Genomic DNA, 25714 nt, shown 5'->3' with positions numbered 1-25714 from the left:
ACAAGCGGTTCTGTGAAAATGTAATTTAATCAGAAGCCACTGCCAGATTTCAAGATTGGGCTGAGCTCAGAGTATCCTGCCTTGGCAAATTGCGCTGTTAAGACACTGATGCCCTTTGCAACCACATAACTATGTGAGAGTAGATTCTCGGCCCTCACTAAACACAGGCACAGATTGTATGTGGAAAATTATTTTTGACTGAGACTCACTCCAATACAACCCAACATTGCTGAGTTATGTGCATCCTTCAAGCACACCCTTCTCATTAACCTGTGGGGTAAGTTATTCACAATGTTTGATGAACAAATAAGGTTTTATATATAAGAGGGTTAAATAAAGAGCAACATTTTTTATTATTATTGTATTATTATTTGCGTCCTCGTCCAATAATAACTCTTTGTGACTTCTGACGAGCCGGGTTGTGACAGAAACTCACACTCGTTCTTATATTTAATAAATGTATCGTACAGTGTGTGTGTGGCAGGCTTACAATGATGACAAAAACAACATTTGAGAGTGCGCTGACCCTGGTGCTAGAGGGGGTACGCAGCTGGAGTTTGAATGTTGAAGGGGTACGGGACTATAAAAAGTTGGGGAACCACTGGTGTAGATGAAGCAGAGAAGACAGGTTAAATAATGATTTTTAAGCTTTGACACAATTGAGACATCAATTGCCATGGGCAAGACAAAATATTTAAGTGCCTTTGAACGGGGTATGGTAGTAGGTGCCAAGCGTACCGGTTTGAGTGTGTCAAGAACTCCAACGCTGCTGGGTTTTTCATGCCCAACAGTTTTCTGTGTGCATCAAGAATGGTCCAACACCCAAAGGAAATCCAATCCAACTTGACACAACTGTGGGAAGCATTGGAGTCAACTTGGGCCAGCATCCCTGCTTTCAACATCTTATAAAGTCTATGTCTGATGAATTGATGGTGTTCTGAGGGCAAAAGTGGGTGCAACTCAATATTAGGTAGGTGTTCCTAATGTTCTGTACACTCAGTGTATGTTACAGTGGTAAACATACTATTATTGGCAACCACATCCTTACCTCTGCTGTCTCCCCTCTTGCTCTCTTTCTCTCTTCCCTAAACGTTTACGTGTGGATCAATTAACTAATTTCGGTCTCTATAGGAAATGGCATAAGACAACTGCATAGACATTCTTAATAAAACCATGTGATTTAACACACACACACACACACACACACACACACACACACACACACACACACACACACACACACACACACACACACACACACACACACACACACACACACACACACACACACACACACACACACACACACACACACACACACACACACAGTTAAACTGAGACGAGAGGCCTAATTTGAGTAATTTGCTTTGCTTTTCCACTGTAGCCTATCAGACTACACTTGTGTTTCATGTTTGGGACATACTGTATGACTGGTTCTCTGCTTCTGCAAACAAAATCACTGTTCATTAAACTTAGCTGTTACTGTAGCCATTTACCTTTTACACACAGACACACATGCACACAAACATGAACACAGACACAGATGCACGCACGCACACACACAATCTAAGCCCCAACACACACACACACAGTAATGAGAAAAACACACATACGAACACACATGCCACGCCTCAACACCAAAATATACAACTTCTCAAATTAAAACATTTTCTCCAGAGTAATTGCAGTGAAAACATCACTCAAGATCCTGCGCTATATATTCCCTCTTCGGCAAATAACTTCTGACAGGCTGCTTCTAAACAAGTGCTTCAGTCTAGACTAGGGCATAAAACAGCACAGGCTGATCTATATATAGTGCAGTCAGAAAGTATTCAGAACCCTTGACTTTTTCCACATTTTATTACGTTACACCTTATTCTAAAATGTATTAAATAGTTTTATTTCCCTCGTCAATCTACACAAAATAATACCATATAATGACAAAGCAAAAACTGGTTACATAAGTATTCAGACTCAGAACTTTGTTGAAGCACCTTTGCCAGCGATTACAGCCTTGAGTCTTCTTGGGTATGACTCTACAAACATGGCATACCTGTATTTGGGGAGTGTCACCCATTCTTCTCTGCAGATCCTCTCACACTCTTTTAGGTTAGATGGGGAGCGTCGATTCACACCTATTTTCAGCTCTCTCCAGAGAGGTTTGATCGGGTTCAAGTCCGGGCTCTGGCTGGGCCACTCAAGGACATCCGAAGCCACTCCTGTGTTGTCTTGGCTGTGTGCTTAGGATTGTTGTCCCGTTGGAAGGTGAACCTTCGCCCCCAGTCTGAGGTCCTGAGCACCCTGGAGCAGGTTATCATCAAGGAGCTCTCTGTACTTTGCTCTGTTCATCTTTCCCTCTATCCTGACTAATCTCCCAGTCCCTGCCTCTGAAAAACATCCCCACAGCATGATACTGCCATGCTTCACATGGTGATGGTGCCAGGTTTCCTCCAGACGTGACGCTTGGCATTCAGGCCAAAGAGTTCAATCTTGGTTTCATCAGATCTTTAGGTGCCTTTTGCCAAACTTCAATCGGGCTGTTATGTACCTTTTACTAAGGAGTAGCCTCCGTCTGGCCAATTAACCATAAAGGCCTGATTTGTGGAGTGCTGCAGAGATGGTTGTCCTTCTGGAAGGTTCTCCCATCTTCACAGAGGAACTCTGGAACTCTGTCAGAGTGGCCCATCGGGTTCTTGGTCACTTCCCTGACCAAGGCCCTTCTCTCCCGGTTGCTCAGTTTGGCTGGACGGCCAACTCTAGGAAGAGTCTTGGTGTTTCCAAACATCTTCCATTTAAGAATGATGGAAACAACTGTGTTCTTGGAGACATTCAATGCTGCAGAAATGTTTTTGTCCAATTCCCCAGATCTGTGCCTCGACACAATCCTGTCTCGGAGCTCTACAGACAATTACTTCAACCTCATGGCTTGGTTTTTGCACTGACATACATTGTCAACTGTGGGACCTTATATAGACAGGTGTGTGTCTTTCCAAATCATGTCCTATTAATTGAATTTACCACAGGTGGACTCCACTCAAGGTGTAGAAACATCTCAAGGATGATCAATGGCAACAAGATGCATCTGAGCTCAATTTCAAATCTCATAGCAAAGGGTCTGAATACTTATGTAAATAAGGTATTTCTGTTTTTTTGTTTTAATGAATTAGCAAACAATTCTAAAAACCTGTTTTCATCATTTTGGGGTGTTGTTATTATAATGATCCATTTTAGAATAAGGCTGTAACGTAACAAAGTATGGAAAAGGTAAAGGGGGCGGGAATACTTTCCGAATGCACTGTATGAACAAGCTGATTCTCTGCTCTACGATAGCCTTCTTCTCTCCTTTAGTCCACTCTACTCTACTGTACTCTGGCTGTTGTATATAAGCAACTGCCTACACTAGCTGAAATTAATACATGCATTTTTCAGTAATAATTAATTATATCGTAGCGATCTTAACCCAACACAGAGCTTTGTCGTGAAGAGGTTTGAATGTCTTGGTGTGAAATCCAAGGTGTTGGGCTGAAAGTCGGAAGGTCCAAGGTTCAAGTTCAGGTTGGGACTGCCCTCTGCCTTTGCCACAATATCAATCATTCTCATCTCTCTCTCTATTTCTTCCCAGCATCTAAAGCCTGCCCTCCATGTGACAACGAACTGAAAGCTGACACCATTATGGAACATTACTGTGCCAGTGACTTTGGTAAGTACTACACACACACACACACACACACACACACACACACACACACACACACACACACACACACACACACACACACACACACACACACACACACACACACACACACACGCAAACATATGCAAACACACACACACACACAGAAGTGTGACGTGTGATGTGTGTAGTTGGGTCATTCCACCAATTCAGTGCCTTTTGAGAAAAAAAGTTTGATTTCGCCTAATTTTTACATTCTGACTACATGTTAAACTTCATTAAAAACACGTTTTCCCATCTCAAAATAATATAGTAATGGCCTATTTAAGTGCCAAATAAAGTAACAGGGTTGGCGGTAACAGGGTTGACAATTTCATCTTAATTCAGCCATAAATCCCCTTGTGACATGAGGAATGGAAGCTTGTTGTGTGCAAAACGTGTCAAATTGCCAAAAATCGTAGAACCAGCTTTTACATTATGATTTATTTCACTATTAGATGTTTCATGTTTCTTTTGAAAAAATATATTATAACAAGAGTTCAGTAACAGGGTTGACCTTAAATGAGCGACACTAATCACATGAAATAAATCATGATCTTCAGAACATTTAAAACATCTGATTTATTGAATTCTCCATGTTGTCTTTAACAAAGGGCAATTCGTTTAATATAACAGGCCTTGAAATTCTATATTGGTGCATAATCTTTTCATTTTAAAGGGACGCAAAAGTGGAACGACCCATTTAACAGGAATGGCTAATGACAGTTTTATATGTGTTTTGATGTTATCACAATTATTCTACAATGTAGAAAACAGTAAAAAATAAGGAAAAACCCTTGAATGAGTAGGTGTGTGCAAACCTTTGACTGGTACTGTACGTGTAATCAGATCCTCCCCAACGCTGATTACAAATAGGAAAGATACAATAATACAAATAGAAAATCTAGTCAGCAGGTTGTGTTCGAGTTCAGTTTAAGTGCATTTTTAAACTATTTAATGTAAATTGTTAAACAATTTAATCTACTCAATCTGATAAGTCGCTCTGGATAAGAGCGTCTGCTAAATGACTTAAATGTAAATTTGATCCATTTCATATTTTAAATGGTACATTTCAGGCAATGTCCTGATAGTAACGTCCATACAACATAGAGGTCAATGCATGGCTGCAGGAAGATGTTTTGGTTTGGGGGTACTGTTGACCAAAATACAAATACACTACCATTCAAAAGTTTGGTGTCACTTAGAAATGTCCTTGTTTCCCATGAAAATATATATAAAATTAGTTGCAAAATGAATTGGAAATATAGTCAAAGAATCCTCCATTTGCAGCAATTACAGCCTTGCAGACCTTTTGACATTCTAGTTGTCAATTTGTTGAGGTAATCTGAAGAGATTTCACCCCATGCTTCCTAAAACACCTCCCACAAATTGGATTGGCTTGATGTTCTTACGTACCGTACCATGAGGTAAAGCTGCTCCCACAACAGCTCAATAGGGTTGAGATCCGACTGTCCTGGCCACTCCATTATAGACAGAATACCAGCTGACTGCTTCTTCCCTAAATAGATCTGGCATAGTTTGGAGCTGTGCTTTGGGTCATTGTCCCGTTGGAGGAGGAAATTGGCTCCAATTTAGCGCCGTCCACAGGGTATGTCATGGCGTTGAAAAATAGAGTGATAGCCTTCCTTCTTTAAGATCCCTTTTACCCTGTACAAATCTCCCACTTTACCACCACCAAAGCACCCCCAGACCATCACATTGCCTCCACCATGCTTGACAGATGGCGTCAAGCACTCCTCCAGCATCTTTTCAATTTTTCTGAGTATCACGAATGTTCTTCTTTGTGATTCGAACAACTCAAACTTAGATTCATTTGTCCATAACACTTTTTTCCAATCTTCCTCTGTCCAGTGTCTGTGTTCTGTTGCCCATCTTAATCTTTTATTTTTATAGGCCAGTCTGAGATATGGCTTTTTCATTGCAACTATGCCTATAAGGCCAGCATCCTCTTCACTCTCTTCACTGTTGACATTGAGACTGGTGTTATGCGGGTACTATTTAATGAAGCTGCCAGTTGAGGACTTGTGAGGCGTCTGTTTCTCAAAGTAGACACTCTAATGTACTTGTCCTCTTGTTCAGTTGTGCACTGGGGCCTCCCATTCCTCTTTCTATTCTGGTTAGAGCCAGTTTGCACAGTACTGTGAAGGGAGTAGTACACAGCATTGTAGGAGATCTTCAGTTTCTTGACAATTTCTCGCATGGATTAGCCTTAATTTCACACATCAATAAAAGACTGACGAGTTTCACACACGTTCTTCACACGCTGTGTAGAACTATTCACTGAATGATTATGATAATCATGGACATTGCCCAAGCTGTCCAGATCTCTAGTGGCAATCAATCATTGTTCAAAACAAGCAACTAAAGCAAAGATATTCTACGTCTTTCAGGTTAGTACATGAGATCACAGAGTATAACCTCTTTAATGTATCACCCCAAAATGTAAGATATTACCCGAAATATTATTGCTGTCCATTACTCACAAGTTCATATGATACCAGCCATACCTTTAATTAATGAGAAGGTACTTCTGTTTGAAGCATGGCGGAACAGTGTCATTAATACAATTCCAAGAGAAACACAAAAGAGTGAATGTGTCCCAAATAGAACCCTATTCCCTACATAGTGCATAAAGCCTTATAAACCCAAGTCAAAACCAGAGCACTGTACGCGCATTGCGCTAGCCATATTTCGCAGGTCACTACTTTTTAAAAAGGCAGAAATGCCTTCTGGAATGTAAACTTTCATGTGCCTTAATAACAGACTTGTATGCCATCTGTAAATGCAAATGAAATGTTAAATTATGAGCCTACTGTAGTTGGTTTAGCCACAGAAAAAGACAGCAATCTTCTCGCTAGCCATGATTGGCTGAGATAATGAGTGGGCTGGACATGCCGAGAGATGAGTTCGGATTGGTCTGCCTTATAGCACGCTTCTGAGTATTTGAGCAGGTGTAAGTAATGCTGTCTAAGCAGCTTTTTTTATATATCGCATCATATAACAGCATAAGTGTTGCTCACCACTTTCTGGAGGACCGAGTTTTGAAATCAGTGGAATTAGAGTATGATAGCTAAGTAGATGGAGAAAACACCTTTCTCCGGATTACATCTTCAAACTAAGGGCAACCATGGCATCCATGACAGGGAGAAGCGTTTATGATGTATATGGGTAAGATAGTCTAGAAAGCTACGCAAGTAACCATTTCAATAGAATGTCACTGCGACAAATGTTGATAGACGTAGCTGGTAAATTCACTTTGGCTATCTACTCCGATTTCAGAGCACGGGTAAAATAGTCTAGCTAGCTACATTTTCAGATATTACACGTTTCTAATTTTGACGAAGGTCGTTTTCATTTCAAGTTAGTGTACTGTTAGCTATCTAGCTAACGTTAGCTGTCTGGCTCGCTAGCTAATGTTACGTGTATGATCTTATTATTTGTATCTCGGAGCCATTTGCTTTGCTAGTTATAGCCTAATGTTAGCTAGCTAACATTGAACTTGGTTGGTTAGCTACCTGCAGATTTATGCAGGGTAGTAACTTCATGAGTTGGGATTATGGCTAATTGTTTACCTAGCTAGCTAGCTAGCTACATGTCTTAACAAAAAGACTCCACTACGCAGGTAACCATTTCAATATAATGTCACTGTGACAACTGTTGATAGATGAAGCTATTAAATTCGCTCTGGCTATCTACGTCAATTTCAGAGCACTCATCCTCAGGCAGACCAACAATAGTTGTAAAAACATTGCCCCCCTGTGTCATTCAAACATACTTTTTATTATGTTTTATTTGTACTTAAAAAAAAACGTTTATCTTTAACAATCATTCTATATCCCACACTGCAACTGTACTCCCACTTGTCTCCTATTCCACATACCAACCCCCAGCTTCCCTCAGCCCATCCCATCCATCTCTGCTGGCCACCCACTTTGTCTTTCTACGCAACACATATCTTTGAACTATTCTGTGATGCTTAATGTACAATTCCAATCTATCTAATCGAATAGAATTTACAGATTGCATTTTGAAGATAAATACTTTTACTAAGAGTATTAGTATATTAGTAATTGACTGACCGGTCTCTCCAGATCTCCAAACAGTACTATTTCTAGGGTCAATTTTAGTTCAATGCTATGCATTTTCAGCCATTCCTGAACCTGAGAACAGAAACAGGCTACCTGAGGGCAATACAAAAAATAGGAGGTCTATTGACTCTGTATCCTCACAACAAAATCTGCAGAGCTTCGATGATTTTATGCCACAAATAGTCAACATTTTGTTGGTGGCAAGAATTTTATGTAATAATTTTAGCTGAAAAGCATGAAGTCTTGAATCTTGCGTTGTCATATATCAACTCATACACCTTGTACCATGGAATCGGTACATCAAAAATCTCTTCCCAAATATTTTGCAATCTGTATGGCACAGTTGTCAACATCCTGGTCCTCAAATGAAACTGGTATACTTTCCTATTTATACTATTTTTATTCCTCTGCCAGTTTGGATCCTTTATATTGGGCAGACAGACCAGTTCCCCACCTCCTCTCGCTGCCAGCTGCCTCCTCCATTTTTGGGGTAATGCTGTAATCAATTGGTTGTACTCTTGGATTGAGCAGACCTTCCCATATAATTCTGATAATTCCATGAAGGACATAACTCTACCATTCCAATTTACAATATAATTTAAAAACAAATAAATACAGGTTTTATTTTATCAACCAGCACATTTGAGTTCAGCCATAATATTTGTTCTATCTTTTCAGGGGGATGAAGTTGAAATTGTAGCCAGCTCTACAATGCTTGTTTGAAAAAGAGAGATACTTTGAAAAAAGTATAATTTTCAATTAATCGAAAATAAAACATGGCCATCTGCACAAAGGCAAAAAGGCCATTCTTAAACAATGGATGAGCTTTTCTTAGTAATCTACCTGAGAACCATTTAGGGTTTAGTGCTTTTATATTTAATAATCTCAACCAACCCAATTCATATTCTGTCACGAGTCCGACCGAGGGGGGCTTCCCTTCCCGGTCGGGTGGCGCTCGGCGGTCGTCGTCACCGGCCTATTAGCTGCCACTGATTGTCTTTCCTCCCCCTCCTTGTATGTTTATTGGTAGCACCTGTTTGTGATGATTAGTTGGACTTCTTTAGACAGCCGGTCCGCCTGTTTGTTGTGCAGGATTAATTATTGTAACCTTCGGCTCTGTAGTAGAGGAACGTGTTTGTTCCTGGTCGTGAATTTTCAGTTGTACATTTTCATTCCCCGTGTGTGGGGCCGTTATTATTGTGAGCACCCTGTGGTGCGTTGGTGCATTAAAGAGCACAGCATTGCACTCTCTGTCTCCTGCGTCTGACTCCACACCCACGACACCCGGAGCATTACATATTCATTATATAGACAGGCACATTTTATTTGGTCTGGTTTAGTGTCCCAGATAAAGCAAAATAAACTGAAATATGACTAAGGAGTTAATCAGGGCAATTTTTCCATAAATAGACAGTTATTTATCTCTCCATGGTTGCAGGATCTTGTCTATTTTTACAAGTGTTCTATTTAAATTAATTGTGGAGAGGTTATTTAAATATTTTGTGATATGAATACCAAGTATGTCTACTTCACCATCAGCCCATTTTATAGGTAAACTGCAGGGTAATGTAAAAGTTGTATTTTTTAAAGAATCAATTTGTAAAATTGTACACTTATCATAATGAGGTTTTATTCCAGAGAGCACAGAAAAGTTATCTAGATCTCCAATGAGACATTGCAGATGGACACCTTTGTTTTTAAGCCTTGGATTTCTAATCCTCTAAATTGTTATTGATTCCGATTTCAATAGCTAGCATTTTGATGGCCATAACAATATGGTGACAGCAGACTCTCTGTTTAACTCCTCTTGACAATTCAAAACTCTCTGAGAAGTAGTCATTATTTACTATTTTACGCCTGGGGTTGCTATACATTATTTTTATCCACATAAAATGCCTATTCAAAATCCGCTAAAAATACCAGGCCTGGCTTCTTAGATGTTTCTATTATTTCTAGTAGTGTTGTATATTATCTCCAATATATTGTCCACGTAAAAAACCTGTCTGATCAGGATGAACAATACCTGGTAAAAACCCTTTTAATTCTGAGTGCTATGCATTTCGCGAGGATTTTTGCATCACAACATTGAAGTGTAAGGGGCCTCCAGTTTTTGTAGACTGGGTCTTTATATTTGCATTCTGGGTCTTGTTTAAATAATAATCAGACCTTCCTGCTGAGTACCTGACAGACTACCATTTCTATAGGAGTAGTTAAAACAATCTAACAATCGAGCTTTTAGTATATCAAAAAAAGGCTTGATATACCCCTACCGGTATGCAATCAAGCCCTGGGGTTTTTCCAGACTGAAAGCATTTAATAGCCTCAAAAAGTTATGGCTCTGTAATTTGTCCTTCACACTGATCTTTCTGTACATTTAATAATGTTCCATTTTTTATATTATTTGGAAAGAATTCCTTTCCATAATCTTCATTCAGTGGGAGAGGATGAGACGGAAAAGAGAACATCTGCCTAAAATAATTATCTTCCTCTTTTAAAATATCATTCAGAGAATCATAGATGACTCCGTCTTCAGTAACGACTTTCTGCAAATTATTTTTGTTAGCGTTCCTGTATTGGAGATTCAGGAAGAATGTTGTGCATTTGTCTCCATATTCCCTCCAGTTTGCTTTATTTTTGTAATATATTTCATTAGATCGTTCTTGAATAAGTTCCTCGAGTTCTTTTTGTTTTTCCTCTAACTTATTTTGTCTCTGTAACATCGTTTTTATTGCTATCTATCTGTACTATTAGTTAATGTATTTCCCTTGTTAGTCTTGTCTCTTTAGCCAGAAACGGCTTTTTTTATTATTGATGAATATTGAAGTGAATGACCCTTTAAGGTACATTTAAAGGTAACCCAAACAATAAAGGGATTTGCTGAACCTATATTATACTGGAAAATTTCAGTTATAAATAATTTTGTTTTAGTTAAAAATAAGTTGCCCTCCAGTAAACTTTGATAAAATTTCCAATATCCCCGTCCACGTGGAAAATCTATAAGAGTTATGTGAATGCCAATTAGATGATGATCCAATCACATTCTGTCCCCTATTATAACTTTTTTCACCTTTGATGGAAGAGAGAAAGCAACAAGAAAGTAGTCAAGGTGACTAGCTTGATTAAGTCCCCTCCATCTACGTATATCTCACTAGGTCGGGGTTTTTTAGTCTCCAAATATCCACTATTTCTAATGTGTCCATTATTTGTGATTTCCTTAAGGGCACGGTGATGATAGTTTGTAGAGTGATTTACCTTTACGGTCCATTGAGGAACTTAAAACTGTGTTATAATGATATAATGAACTGTAAGTTCAGTCAATTGGAAAAATAGTTTTAGACGAAGTATGGATCATCCTGATTTGGACCATATAGATTAATGAGCCAGATCTATTTTGATATTTGAGTTTCCTGTGAACAGTATATGTTATATTACTTTTCTTTAAGCCATGTAAAGACTGATCTTCTTTTTTATAATCTGCTGAACCGTTACAATTATAAATGGCTATACTTATTTCACCCCTTACTGTCATGTCCTGACCTTAGAGATCCTTTATTCTCTATTTTGGGTTAGGTTGGGGTGTGACTAGGGTGGGCATTCCAGTTTCTTTATTTCTAGGTTGGCCTGGTATGGTTCCCAATCAAAGGCAGCTGTCTATCGTTGTATCTGATTGGGGATCATAGTTAGGCAGCCTTTTCCCACCTGTTGGTTGTGGGATCTTGTTTTGTGTATAGTTGCTGGTTAGCACTACATAGCTTCACGTTCGATTCTTTCTTCTTTCTTGTTTTTTTTGCCAGTTCACGTTAATTAAAGATGATGAACCCAAACCAGGCTGCATTTTGGTCCGATTCTTACAACAACGATCGTGATACTTACCATAACTAGATACTTTTCTCAGTCCAGACCATAATTAATGCTCGTAAAGTTACCTCCATCAGAGGTATTATGACAGTCAAAACTAGAGCTTTCAAATGTCTGATATTTAGAATTCAAGAAATGGGTTCTAGCAATATTTGTTTTATTCCCTTGTCTGTTTGCCTGTGAGCCAATCCCACAGATGTTAGAAAATTGAGACAAGATACTATGTGTGTAGTAAATCTGAGTAAGTTGATGTGTATGATATTGGATGTGATTATGTGAGAGTGTGTACGACGTCTGTATAAGTGTACGATTATAATGTATGATTTCCAAATAAATAATAACTCCGCCAATTTGCATCGTTGAGTGTCTGTGTGTAACATGTAGTGCGTATAGTTTTAATATTCATGATGATAATTGTAATCCATACATATCACCGTCATAGTTGCATCATAATTACCTTGAGTATCATTGAAAAACATATTCCAGCATTTCCATAGCAATTGACGTTTCACATGGAGGAGACCTTGCATTACTCTAGAGACAGCTTCACTATAGAACAAATGTTATTATTCCCTAATACCCCTATTCTGATATGTTCCCTTCCCCTGCTTTTGATCAGCTCCTTTTGTTGGTAGTGCTCAAATGCGATGATCGGACGGGGATCCTTGGTCTTGTCGCTCTGAGCTCCAAGTCTGTGTACTCAGTGGAAAGCCTTGTTTACAGTCTCTAGAGGAAGTTTCAAGACGGATTGCATGAATTCTCTGATCGCGAACTCTGGATTATTGGATGCGTCCTCAGGAATCCCAGAAAAAAAATGATTTTCACGCATGCTTTGACTTTGTATGTCTAGTAGCGACTCCTTCATCACCCTGTTTTCCCTGAGTAGACAATCCCTGTTGAAATCGTGGATTTTTACCTTGGCTGTGCGTGTCTTGTTTTCTCTTTGGAGCGTGAGAATTTCACTCTGGCTGAACTCCAAACTCCCCCTCAGCTCTGCTACCTCCTCGCACAACCTTTTCAGTGTCACATGGATTCCAGCCCTGCTACCTCCTCACACAACCTTTTCAGTGTCACATGGATTCCAGCCCTGCTACCTCCTCACACAACCTTTTCAGTGTCACATGGATTCCAGCCCTGCTACCTCCTCACACAACCTTTTCAGTGTCACATGGATTCCAGCCCTGCTACCTCCTCACACAACCTTTTCAGTGTCACATGGATTCCAGCCAGAGCACTAGCCTCTACTTCAACGGTAAGTAAATTGTCCATGTCTGTAGACACTGTTTTCTTTTTTTTGTCAGGTTGAAGTTATTTTGTGAGGTTGTCTTTCCATGATGGAGTATGTTGTTTTTCCATAGCGTAAATCTGTTGGTACTCATCGATTACCCTCAGGATCTCCTTAGTATGCCGGTTGGCTCTTTACTGCAATCAGTTGTTCTACGAAAAGATAACCATGAGTCTTTCCCATGACAATGACAGGTGTCCACAGTACAGCCAGCTAGCACTCGCAGAATCCACGCAAAAAGAAAATGGACCAGAAATTTGCAGTCCCAGCTGTAAAGGCTATCCACGTTGTGAAATCCGTAGCAACAAAACTTTAGTTCTGATTAAAATCGATTTGAATAAAAATATAATTATATTAACAAACCGAGTGTAGACAGTACAGTGTTCTATTGTGCGCTCTGATGACGTATCTGATTACGAAAAAAGCATTGCCAGCAGCACAGTTGCAGTCACCAACCCTTAACCTCTTGCTCCTACCTCACACGCAGGCGTCCCATCTAGACTGGAAATGCAAATGTAAATGCAAATGCGCTACGCTAAATGCTAATAGTATTAGTTAAAACTCAAACGTTCATTAAAATACACATGCAGGGTATTGAATTAAAGCTACACTCGTTGTGAATCCAGGCAACAAGTCAGATTTTTAAAATGCTTTTCGGCGAAAGCATGAGAAGCTATTATCTGATAGCATGTAACACCCCAAAAGACCCGCAGGGGACGTAAACAAAATAATTAGCATAGTCGTCGCTACACAAACCGCACAAATAAAATATAAAACATTCATTACCTTTGACCATCTTCTTTGTTGGCACTCCTAGTTGTCCCATAATCACTATTGGGTCTTTTTTTCGATTAAATCGGTCCATATATAGCCTAGATATCGATCTATGAAGACTGTGTGATAAACAGAAAAAAATAGCGTCTTATAACGTAACGTCATTTTTTTTAATTAAAAAAGTTGACGATAAACTTTCACAAAACACTTCGAAATACTTTTGTAATGCAACTTTAGGTATTAGTACACGTTAATAAGCGATCAAATTGATCACGAGGCGATGTATTTTCTTTAGCTGTCCGTCTGGAAATAATGTCCGGGTAAATCTCAACCAAAATATCCGGTCGGAGACCTGAACAAATGGCTTGTCTCTTCTTTGTTTGACCAAGAAACAAAGCCTAGGCAAATGACAAGACTGTTGACATTGTGTGGAAGCTGTAGGTATATTGCAACCTCAGCCCCATTTATTGTGGTTCGCCCCTATCAATGGGTTGAAGTTGCGGATGGATATATATTTCCATTTTCAGTGATCAGATTTTCCTGCTCTTTTCGATGAAACGCACGTTCTGTTATAGTCACAGCCGTGATTTAACCAGTTTTATAAACATCTGAGTGTTTTCTATCCACACATACTAATCATATGCATATACTATATTCCTGGCATGAGCAGCAGGGCGCTGAAATGTTGCGCCATTTTTAACAGAATGTTCGAAAAAGTAGGGTGTAGGAGTAACAGGTTAAAGAGATGGGTGGGGCTAAAGCTTAAGAGGGTGTGAACAATGCAGAATGGGTGTAGACAAAGAAGGGCTCTCCAGTGGGTACCAAAACATTCAAAGGCATTTTTCTCAAAAGTGAGGTTAGAAGATGATCAACTTTCAAAGCAGAATTACTTTCCCATTTTTCCTCATATGTAGTGTATGATATACCATGTTGTAGCTCTGTGTCTCTGCTTTTATCCAATGTAAAAAACACAATTTCAAATTTTGCTACATAAGACCGAATCAAGGCAGTCAGTCACATATAGGGAATAGGACACATCCAATGTCTTCATTCTCTTTCACATTAAGAGTAGCAGCCAAAGTCTTATTCTTTGTCATCTAGCATGAGGTCACAGAAAGGCACACACACACACACACACACACACACACACACACACACACACACACACACACACACACACACACACACACACACACACACACACACACACACACACACACACACACACACACACACACACACACACACACACACACACACACACACACACACACACACACACACACACACACACTTGTCATCTAACATGAACTCAGAAACTAATCAAGATATATTTATTTGTCTGTTTAATTGTGAGATTGAATAAATGGTCAATTGTGGAGTCCAGGGGGAATGAAAGAGAATAACAGGGGAATATAGCTTGAAAAAGCATGACGCAATAACTCTCTTATTAGAATGTAATATGATTGCGTATGATGGCCATTTGAAGAGACACAGAAACACACATGCAGATGCACACACACACCAGGTGCGGTCGGTGCCGTTTAAGATGAGGGAGGACAATATATTTTTTTATCAGCATGGCCTTATTTCTATTACAGCATATTGGATGACTGTCATTCATATCCCATTCACCCAGCTCAATGTAACATCCATAGGTTTAGGCTACTACATGACACAAACATTTTCCCTATAAGCATCATGAGGTTTCCCAGATATAACTACAACCTAACCTGTGAATGAAAGTTTACAACGTAAGTGCACAGGTCAAGAGAAATTTGAGTAATGAAGGTGACAGACATTGACACATTCAATACCGCCTTGCACAATCTTGTCTGCATCTAGCTGATCTAGGGTGTAATCATTAGTCCAACATTTGCAAACCAGACAAAATCAGGTATGTTTATTCCAGTTTCATTCCGTTTGCTTCAGTTTAAGAAATGTTTCTCAACAGAATCGGTGGAATGAATACACCCCTGATCACACACAAACACAATTCACTTTCATAGCAGCCAACATGATCACACTGATTGTTGTATAATTCCTATTCACATCTACGTGTTTTCCTCCTCTCACCTCTTCCCTTTGCTTGTGGACTTCACTGCCACATGCGTCGAATACAACAGGCACCTTACAGTGCAATGCTTACTTACAAGCCTTTAATAACCAACAATACAGTTTTAAGAGAAATATGTGTTAATTAAGTTTTAAAAAATAGATAAGTAAAAAATAAGAAATAAAAGTAGAGTAGCAGTAAAATAACAATAGCGAGGCGATATACAGGAGGCACCAGTACAGAATCAATGTGCAGGGGCACCAGTTAGTCGAGGTAATTGAGGTAACATGTACATGTAGGTAGAGTTGAAGCGACTATGCATAGTTAATAAACAGAAAATAGAAGCAGTGTAAAAGAGGGGGGGGGGGGCAATGCAATAGTCTGGGTAGCCATTTGATTAGATGTTCAGGAGTCTTATGGCTTGTGGGTAGAAGCTGTTGAGAAGCCTTTTGGACCGAGATTTGGCGCTCCGGTACCGCTTGCCGTGCGGTAGAAGAGAGGACAGTCTATGACTTGGGTGGCAGGAATCTGGAATCTGGAATCTTTGACAGTTTTTAGGGCCTGACACCGCCTGGTATAGAGGTCCTGGATGGCAGGAAGCTTGGCTCCAGTGGTGTACTGGGCTGTACGCATTACTCTCTGTAGTGCCTTGCGGTCAGAGGCCGAGCAGTTTCCATACCAGGTGATGCAACCAGTCAGGATGCTCTCGATGGTGCAGCTATAGGTTTTGTCGTACCCTCTTCACAACTGTCTTGGTGTGCTTGGACCATGATAGTTTGTTGGTGAAGTGGACACCAAGGAACTTGAAGCTCTCAACCTGCCCCACTACTTCCCCGTCGATGAGAATGGGGGTGTGCTTGGTCCTCCTTTTCCTGTTGTCCACAATCATCTCCTTTGTCTTGATCACGTTGAGGGAGAAGTTGTTGTCCTGGCAACACACGACCAGGTCTCTGACCTCCTTATAGGCTGTCTCATCGTTGTCAGTGATCAAGCCTACCACTGTTGTGTCATCAGCTAACTTAATGATGGTGTTGGAGTTGTGCCTGGCCACAACACATCAGCTTTCTGTGACCAGGCAAAAAAAACTTTCCAAGCCAACCTTCATATCATAACTGCTAACTGCTACACACAGCCTACATCATTGTCACCATGTTAACGGCATAGTCAACATAGCTACTAGAACTAACGTGTTAGTAAACCCGATACAAGTACAGTGTACAGTCAGCAGCAAGCAGTTTGGCATTTACACCAGCAGGCCTCAGTGGAAATAAATTAATAAAACCAAAAGCTTAACTTGACTTGGAAGAGTTCCAGTGTTGGATAGTTAAAGCCAGCTAGCTAACATAGCATCCCTCTCTGTTTGAGCCGGGTTTGAGTAGGCTAAATTAGCTCGCTGCATTCGCTACCTAACTAAGTGAAAGTGAAAAAGAAAGAAATTAAATCAATTATAGCTATCTCTCTCTCTTCTCCTTAATATTTTATGAAATTAATTTATTCAACACTGTTCAACTATTGCCTTTCTCTGTCACATCTGCTCCCGCTCTTCCCCCCCCCCCTGGCACTTGAGGGCACCAGGCTGCCCTGCATCATGCACTCCTGTCATCAATTATGCACACCTGCCTTCCCTCGTCACGCGCATCAGCGATATTGGCTCACCTGGACTCACTCATCTGTTTATTACCTCCCCTATATTTGTCAGTTACCTTGCTCTGTTCCCTGCTGACCCATTAGTTGCTTTTTGTTTGTGTTACCTGTTTGCTGACACTGTTACTCTCTAGTTCCATGTCCGTTATTTATTAAATGTTTTACTCCCCGTACCTGCATTGTCTCTCCAGCGTCATTCCATGTGACATTCTCTCTCTTTGAGTCAACTACTTATCACTTTTTATACACTGCAATGCTAGCTAGCTGTAGCGTATACTTTCAGTACTAGATTCATTCTTTGATTCTTTGATTGGGGGGACAACATGTTGCAAGAGCTCTGATAGGTTGGAGGACGTCCTCCGGATGTTGTAATAATTACTGTGTCTATGGAATGGCATGAGAACCAAGAGCCTCCTAGTTTCGGTATTGCATTTAATTTACCCAGAGGAGAATGGAAACTAGCTGTCTTCCGACTATTGCGTAGACAATAACTCAGACATGATTTCAAGTTGAATTAAAGTTTCTTGTCAATCAGGCAACCAAAATTGGACGTTGATTTGACGTTGTCAGGTTTTTACCCACTGGGCAGCTGGATATCCAGTCAGTCACTGGCAATAAACTGCTGAACAAGCAAAGCAGTCCCAGAGAGACCTGGCTGTGGACCTTCTAGGTATAACCCTCTTAGGTGTGGTCCTGTAAATACCCAACACCTGCGTGTTAGTGAGGCTGACGTGCTCTCGCCCCAGGAAGTGCTGTTTCTGCTCAAAATGACAGGCCCTCTCTCTCTCTCTCCGTCACTTTCTCCTCATTTGCCTCTCTCTTGGTTTCTCTCTGTCTCTCTCTGTCTTTCTCAGTCTCTCTCGGTCTCTGTCTGTCTGCCCCCCTCGTTCTCTCGCTCCTTTCATTTTCATTGTATAAAGCAGGTTGAGCTTGTCATCAGGACATAGGTCAGACTCACTCAACACAGACTCCGAGAACATTACTTATGACATATCTCTAGGTGGGCACACAGGGCATTTTACTTACAGCTGACCCCTTTTGAAGCTTCCATCATTGTGTGTGTGTGTGTGTGTGTGTGTGTGTGTGTGTGTGTGTGTGTGTGTGTGTGTGTGTGTGTGTGTGTGTGTGTGTGTGTGTGTGTGTGTGTGTGTGTGTGTGTGTGTGTGTGTGTGTGTGTGTGTGTGTGTGTGTGTGTTGCAGTTTCCTCGCTGAAAACTGTGTGAGACAACTCTTTCCATGGCCATTTTATTGTATGTTACTTGCATTATTTTGTGCAATGTCTCAAGTCAAATCCTAGCCAGTGGAACACACAAACACTAAACAGACACATATCCCCCTGAACATACTAAGACCATGTGTGTATATGTGTGCATGAAATGAATATGGAATGTATGTTTATAAAACAGCAGGCGAGAAGTGAAATGGCAATCTTCCAGGCGGTTTGGAAACATAGCAATGTTTCATACCAACGTTGGTCCTTACCCTCAACATGATTAATTTTGCCTGTCAGGGTGTGTTCACATGGAGAATTCCTCTCTGTTACACACACACACACACACACACACACACACACACACACACACACACACACACACACACACACACACACACACACACACACACACACACACACACAGGGCAGTCCCATTTAACCCGCCTTCACGTGTATACATTAAGCTGTATAAATGAATGTATTGGAGTCACTAGCTTAATGCTCTGTTTGTCATAGCATATACGTATCTACGCTGTTGCTATCTATTTGTGGTTCACCAGAATGTAAACAACCATATAGAGGAATATACAGTGCCACATGTAGCAATATTTACATTATAAATGCTTTATAACTGGGTTTCAGTAAGTAAGAGAATAAAATGTTTGTCATGGGCTGCGTTTCAAATGGCATCCTTTTCCCTTTACAGTGTGTTACTTTGTATGCCATTTTGGGACACATCCAACAGTGTAACTTTCCATTGTAGTGTTTAGGTGCTCAATAGAGGGACAATGATTAGGGCACACACACACACACACACACACACACACACACACACACACACACACACACACACACACACACACACACACACACACACACACACACACACACACACACACACACACACACACACACACACACACACACACACACACACACACACAGAGGATGTAGTCTTGAGGCAGTCCCAAGGTAATAGCGATTAGTTGTGTCAGGGGTAAATGATGACCCTCTAGACCAGGGTTCCCAAACTCGGTCTGGGGGCCCCCGGTGGGTGCACATTTTGTTTTTGCCCTAGCACCACACAGTGAATTCAGAAAATAACCAACTCATCATCAAGCTTTGATTATTCGAATCAGCTGTGTAATGCTAGGGTAAAAACCAAAGGCACCCATGGGAGGGGCCCCAGGACCGGGAAACCCTGATCTAGAGAGGTGTAGAGTACCCCTGTGCTTGGGGCGGGAGCTAAGCTCGTGTGTTTGCGTATTGCGTGTGTGCGTACATGCGTTTGTGTGCTGTCAAAGCAATGGCCAAGTCACAACATAAAACACATGATTAGCTTTCATATACTGTCGTCTTTGAATGATCAGGTCCAATGTTAGGCAGATTTGATTTGCTAAAGAATGGATTGTATGTTTTTTTTGTTTAGCTCATGGATTTAAGTTGTCTCTGTTTACCCTACCATAGATTCAAATAAGTTAAATATGTTGCTTAAAGTCAACACAATCATTAGGATGTTCATCTGAAATAAAATTGTCATTGATCCAAATCCATATTTCCTCCCTCTCCATCTCTCTCTCTCTCTGTCACTTTCCCTTCTCTCTCTCTCCTTTCTTTCTCTCTCTCTCCCTTCTCCCTCCATCTCCTCTTCTCTCCTCACTCCCTCTCTTTGTCCTCTCTCTCGCTCCCTTCTCCCATAGCTATCAAGATGAAGATCAAAGAAGTGAAGAAAGAGAAGGGCGACCGTAAACTCATCGCTGCCCAGAAGAAGAAGAAGGTGCTCAAGATGGGTGTCCTGCGTAAGAAGGACTTGAAGAAGCTGACACTGTACATAAAGAACGGAGCCAACTGCCCCTGTGCTCAGCTCGACAGTCTTGGCAGTAACTTCCTCATCATGGGTCGTAAGGTGGATCAGCAGCTGCTGCTCATGTCCATCCACAAATGGGAGAAGAAAAGCAAGGAGTTGAAGTTCGCCATCAAGTATATGAAGAGTCATCAGTGTCCCACCTATCATACTGTCTTCCAGTGACCTTAGTGACACAACAATCACAACCCTACTCCCAGTCTTCCCCAGTTGTCCCCTCCTCTCCCGTCTATCCTTCCATTGTCCTACCTATCATACTGTTTTGCTGTGACACTGTGGAGATGTATCCTTCATATCCAGTGGTTTTGTGATGCCTGTAGAAGTGGGTATACTCTAATTCTGCCAAAAATATTCCCAAATGGCCCGTCAAAGGAAAGGCAAAAAATATATATATTTTCCTATAGTTTTTCTGTATTTTCCTATAGATTTTTCAGGTTTTCACTCTCAGAATCACACTTTTTTATATATAGAAAAACAAATGTATGTTCTAAGTCCACGATAATGCTTAACCACATCAGGGGACCATTTTTGAGGCCTGGGAAAATCGTAATAAAATCTTTTTGGCAGGTAGTAGTTGCCCATTAATTCAGTTGTGCACCTAGCGAGATACCCTTTATGCACTACAAATGCAAAATACAGTAACTACATATTTGTTGACTGTATGATCCGTCTTCAAAGTATTTTTCTGTCTAGACAGACAGCATTCTCTGATTCTCAATGATATCTTCTGATCAACTGGTTTGTTCTTGTGTGAGGAAACTTAATTCCACATTAATCAGATAATATACTTAGCCATTAGAATGGATCAAAGACTTTTGAACAAATTCGTAGTTACTGCATTTTGCCTTTGTAGGGTGGAATTTGGCTCGTGGTGTTTCTGTACTGTACAATGTCCTACATGTGATGGCAGAGTTTGTAAAACAAATGCCCTCCCAATTGATACAAATCATCATGGTATCATTCTACCAGGTAGGCCTACTTTGTAATCAACATTTAATTGGAAAGGATTTTTGCCAGACATTTTCATTCACACAGAGCATGATGACTGAATTGCACACCAATTTCGGACCCCACTTTTTCAATATCTGGTTTGCATACACATTGTTGCCTTATTTAGCATTTACTGGTAGATATCAAAAGTTGAAACTTCTTTCCTACCTACCCTACTAACCGATGTCGTTCTTCTGTGAGCTGCTCCATGAAACAACCAGTTGATAGCTGCGCACTCTTGCTGTCTGCTCTGAAACTAGGCTATGTGTGCAGCTCACGTGTGAATATACACCATATTTACAAAAGTATTTAGACATCCCTTCAAATGAGTGGATTTGGGTATTTCAGCCACACCCATTGCTGACTGGTGTATAAAATCGAGCACACATCCACGCAATCTCCATAGACAAACAGTGGCAGTTGAATAGCCTTACTGAAGAGCTCAGTGGCTTTCAACGTGGCACGGTCATCGGATGCTACCTTTCCAACAAGTCAAATGTCTGCCCTGCTCGAGCTAACCTGGTCATCTATAAGTGCTGTTATTGTGAAGTGGAAACATCTAGGAGCAACAATGGCTCAGCCGCGAAGTGGTCGACCACACAAGCTCACATAATGGGACTGCTGAGTGCTGAAGCGCGTAGCACGTAAAAAAAAATGTCTCTCCTCTGTTGCAACACTCACTACCGAGTTCCAAACTGCCTCTGGAAGCAACATCAGCACAATAATTGTTCTTCGTCTAGGCCCCTTAGTTCCAGTGAAGGGAAATTTTAACACTACAACATACAATGACAATCTAGACATCTCTGTGCTTCCAAATTTGTGGCAACAGTTTGTGGAAGGTCCTTTTCTGTTTCAACATGACTACACACAAAGCGAGGTCCATACGCAAATGGTTTGTCGAGATCAGTGTGGAAGAACTTGACTGGCCTGCACAGAGCCCTGACCTCAACCCCATCAAACACCTTTGGGATCAATTGGAATGGCTGTGAGCCAGGCCTAATCATCCAACATCAGTGCCCAACCTCACTAATGCTCTTGTGGCTTAATGGAAGGAAGTCCCAGCAGCAATGTTCCAACATCTCGTGGAAAGGCTTCCCAGAAGAGTGGAGGCTGTTATAGCAGCAAAGGGGGATCAACTCATGATTTTGGAATGAGATGTTCAACAAGCAGGTGTCCACATACTTTTGGTCATGTAATTTATTTCACATGCCTTGCGTTTGTGTAGGATACTTTGTGCATGATTTCTTTATTGTACTACATAATTGATCCGATGTATACCGCCATTACACTAGAAGTACACTCATTAAAAAGTGAGGGTAGAGGCCTCCCGGGTGGCGCAGTCGTCTAAGGCTGCATCGCAGTGCTAGCTGTGCCACCAGACATTCTGGGTTTGAGCCCAGGCTCTGTCACAGCCGGCCGCGACCAGGAGGTCCATGGGGCGATGCACAATTGGCCCAGCGTCGTCCGGATTAGGATTGTGTTTCGGAGGATGCATGGCTCTTGACCATTGCCTCTCCCGAGTCCGTACAGGAGTTGCAACAATGAGACAGGACTGGAACTACTACCAATTGGGGAGAAAAAAGGGGTAAAAAAAAGCTGTGAGGGTATGCAGTGCCCACGGGGGATTAAGAGGTGAGTGTACTTCCACTGACGTTTTTTTCGGGTATACGGCGTATACCTGGGGATACCCTCCACTAAGCCACTGTTCATATCTCACAAATAGCTCTATTAGTATTGGATTAGTATTCCCATCTAGTCTGGTCCCAGATCTCTTTGTGCTCTTGCGAACTCCATTTCTGTCCTTGTCAAGCCAAAATGACAATGAGTTGGGCATGATACCACAAACAGACTGGCACTCGGGCTACTTCTCACCTGGCTATCTATCCCTCATTCTCACCCAAGTCTCCCCAGTCTCTCTCCCAAGTCTCGCCCGGTCTCACACCAGTCTCCCACATATCCCACCATGCTCTAGAAAACACCCTCCATGCACCTCGGCTCCAGACCCCTCCAGATCCTCTAGACCCCTCCAGACCCCTCCAGACCCTCTAGACCCCTCCAGACCCCTCCAGACCCTCTAGACCCCTCCAGACCCTCTAGACCCCTCCAGACCCACTAGACCCCTCCAGACCCTCCAGACCCTCCTGACCACTAGTCCAAACATTGAACCTTTTTGTGGCCCAATCTCCTTTCTGCTACCCACCCACCCCCTGTAGACTATTCTGATAACTCACTCCCTAGCCCCTACCCTACAGTAGCACTTTCTCTAGCCCCTACCCTTTCTCTAGCCCCTACCCTAGCCCCTACCCTACAGTAGCACTATTTTATACCTGACCTGAGAGCCCCAAAGAAACCCAGACTTTCCTGTTTTTGAGATGGTTACTACAGATTTTTGATACAGGGGTGGTGGTGCTACTAACCTGCCATATATTGGAGTCAGCGTTTATCACAGTCACAAGGTAACGGGATCCTCCAAGACACTATGAGATTGTTAGATTCTATAAATAAAACAATCACATGTATATTTTACAGATGTCCCCTTATCATTATGACGATAGCAGAGGGGGTTAGTAAAAAGTATGGTAAGACTTGCACAGATTGCGGTAAGGACAATGCTTTTGGTGCTTTGAATGATTTTATAATTCTTCAAAAGAATGCAGACATTGGAGTAAAGCAAGCTTCAAGATTTATTAATAGTCAAAAGGGAGAGTTTATGCTTTTGAGATAAAGGGGTAAGAGAAAATGCATGTGTAAAGTTTGAGTTAAAGGTTGTGCCCTTAGCAAGCCATTTGTGTGTTCAGTAGACACTGAAATAGACAAGCTACCTGTCTGTCCAGAGTGGATATAGAAAGTTAGTTAGCTGCTGATGACACCTTATTTGAATGTTCTGTCATACGCTCAAAATCATGACTGAGCAGGATCAGGTATTTCCTGAAAACACAGACAGGTTTTTCAGAAACGTGATTGGAGGATATCCACATGTCCTTTCTATTCCCTCCCGATTCCAGGAATTTTTCAACCAGGAATTCTAGAAAACCAAGGAATTTGGGGAAAGTTATCAGAATTTTGCAGGCCTACACAGAAACATTATGGAATATTCAAATAACATGTTTCCATACCTTGTTGTGTTTCTCATTTTATGTAGAAATGAATGAAAAAGTTAATTAAATGAAAAAAATATAATAATAGGTTGTTGATATCAAAAATATCAAAAAGAAGATGGATGTATGAATTCCTAGAAAGAAGAAGAAGATATGGATTGATGGATTGATGCTGCCACTGACTATCGTACAGAGCAGCCTGCATTGGGACCATCAGCCTACTCCTCAGAAAGAGACATAGAGAGAGAAGGATACTAAATCTGAGAACAGAAAGAAAAAGAAGAGAGGCCAGAGAGAGAGAGACTCATATTATGGAATAAAACTACCCATTGGGTGGTGAACTCTCTGGTTCTCACTATGTTTCACTGTCACTATTGAACATTTTCACTTTTTAGTACCGCTTGATTTTACAGCTCTCTAGTTACCAGGTATTTACCTATGTATTAAAATATATTGTGAGAAAAATATCGGTTCATTTGGGAATTGAGTGTAATATAGACCAGAGAGTACCTTATGTTAGAAGAAATGTCACATGACATACCAGATGACAATTCCAGTGGTAAAAGGACTGTAAAGGGACAGCACCCAACTTTAAAACAAAAAAATGAATTTGTTATAATTTGCTTGAATTATACTTTATGGTACGGTACACCAAGAATCAAGAATCATATACAGACATAGCACTTGAATTCATGAAAAGATTAATTTCACTTAGGCAGTTATGTTTTTAACCCTTTAAAACTTAAGTAGTTCTGTTACTGAACCACTTTTTATTGTTTTGTAAAAGTAAATAAATAAAATATAAAATTAAATATAATTGACATTTTTATAAAGATGGTGCCATTTATTTTCAAACCAAAAGATATATGTGATTTTGTCATTCACTATCTAATGTTGTTTACTCTATGGAACTTTTAGGCATTTTTGTTTGCTTCTCTTTCTACATTTCTAATACTAACTCAAGTCTAAGAAGGGAGAAGATAGTAAAACAAGGGACCACACACACACACACACAACAGCCTCTGTCTCAGAGGGCTAAGTCACCTTTTCTAAGTGCCCTTTCTCCACTAGTGATCATGTGGGTGTCCTCCTTCTCCAGTCCTTGTAT

The 25714-nt window shown here is 40.8% G+C and overlaps 1 protein-coding gene across 1 annotated transcript in view; it reads left to right on the top strand.

Moving 5' to 3' along the window:
* sfrp5 (secreted frizzled-related protein 5) overlaps positions 1-25442 on the top strand; it is a 37989-nt gene extending 12547 nt beyond the window's left edge. Inside the window, exons 2-3 of the mRNA XM_035794393.2 lie at positions 3623-3700; positions 20355-25442. Coding sequence (XP_035650286.1) covers positions 3623-3700; positions 20355-20683 — 407 coding nt within the window. The 3' untranslated portion in view covers positions 20684-25442. The remainder of the gene's footprint in view (positions 1-3622; positions 3701-20354) is intronic.
* Positions 25443-25714: the final 272 nt, after the last annotated feature.

This window comes from Oncorhynchus keta, chromosome 2 (genome assembly GCF_023373465.1).
Source record: "Oncorhynchus keta strain PuntledgeMale-10-30-2019 chromosome 2, Oket_V2, whole genome shotgun sequence".
NCBI classification, from domain to species: domain Eukaryota; kingdom Metazoa; phylum Chordata; class Actinopteri; order Salmoniformes; family Salmonidae; genus Oncorhynchus; species Oncorhynchus keta.
This window is presented reverse-complemented; position numbering and strand designations above follow the sequence as displayed.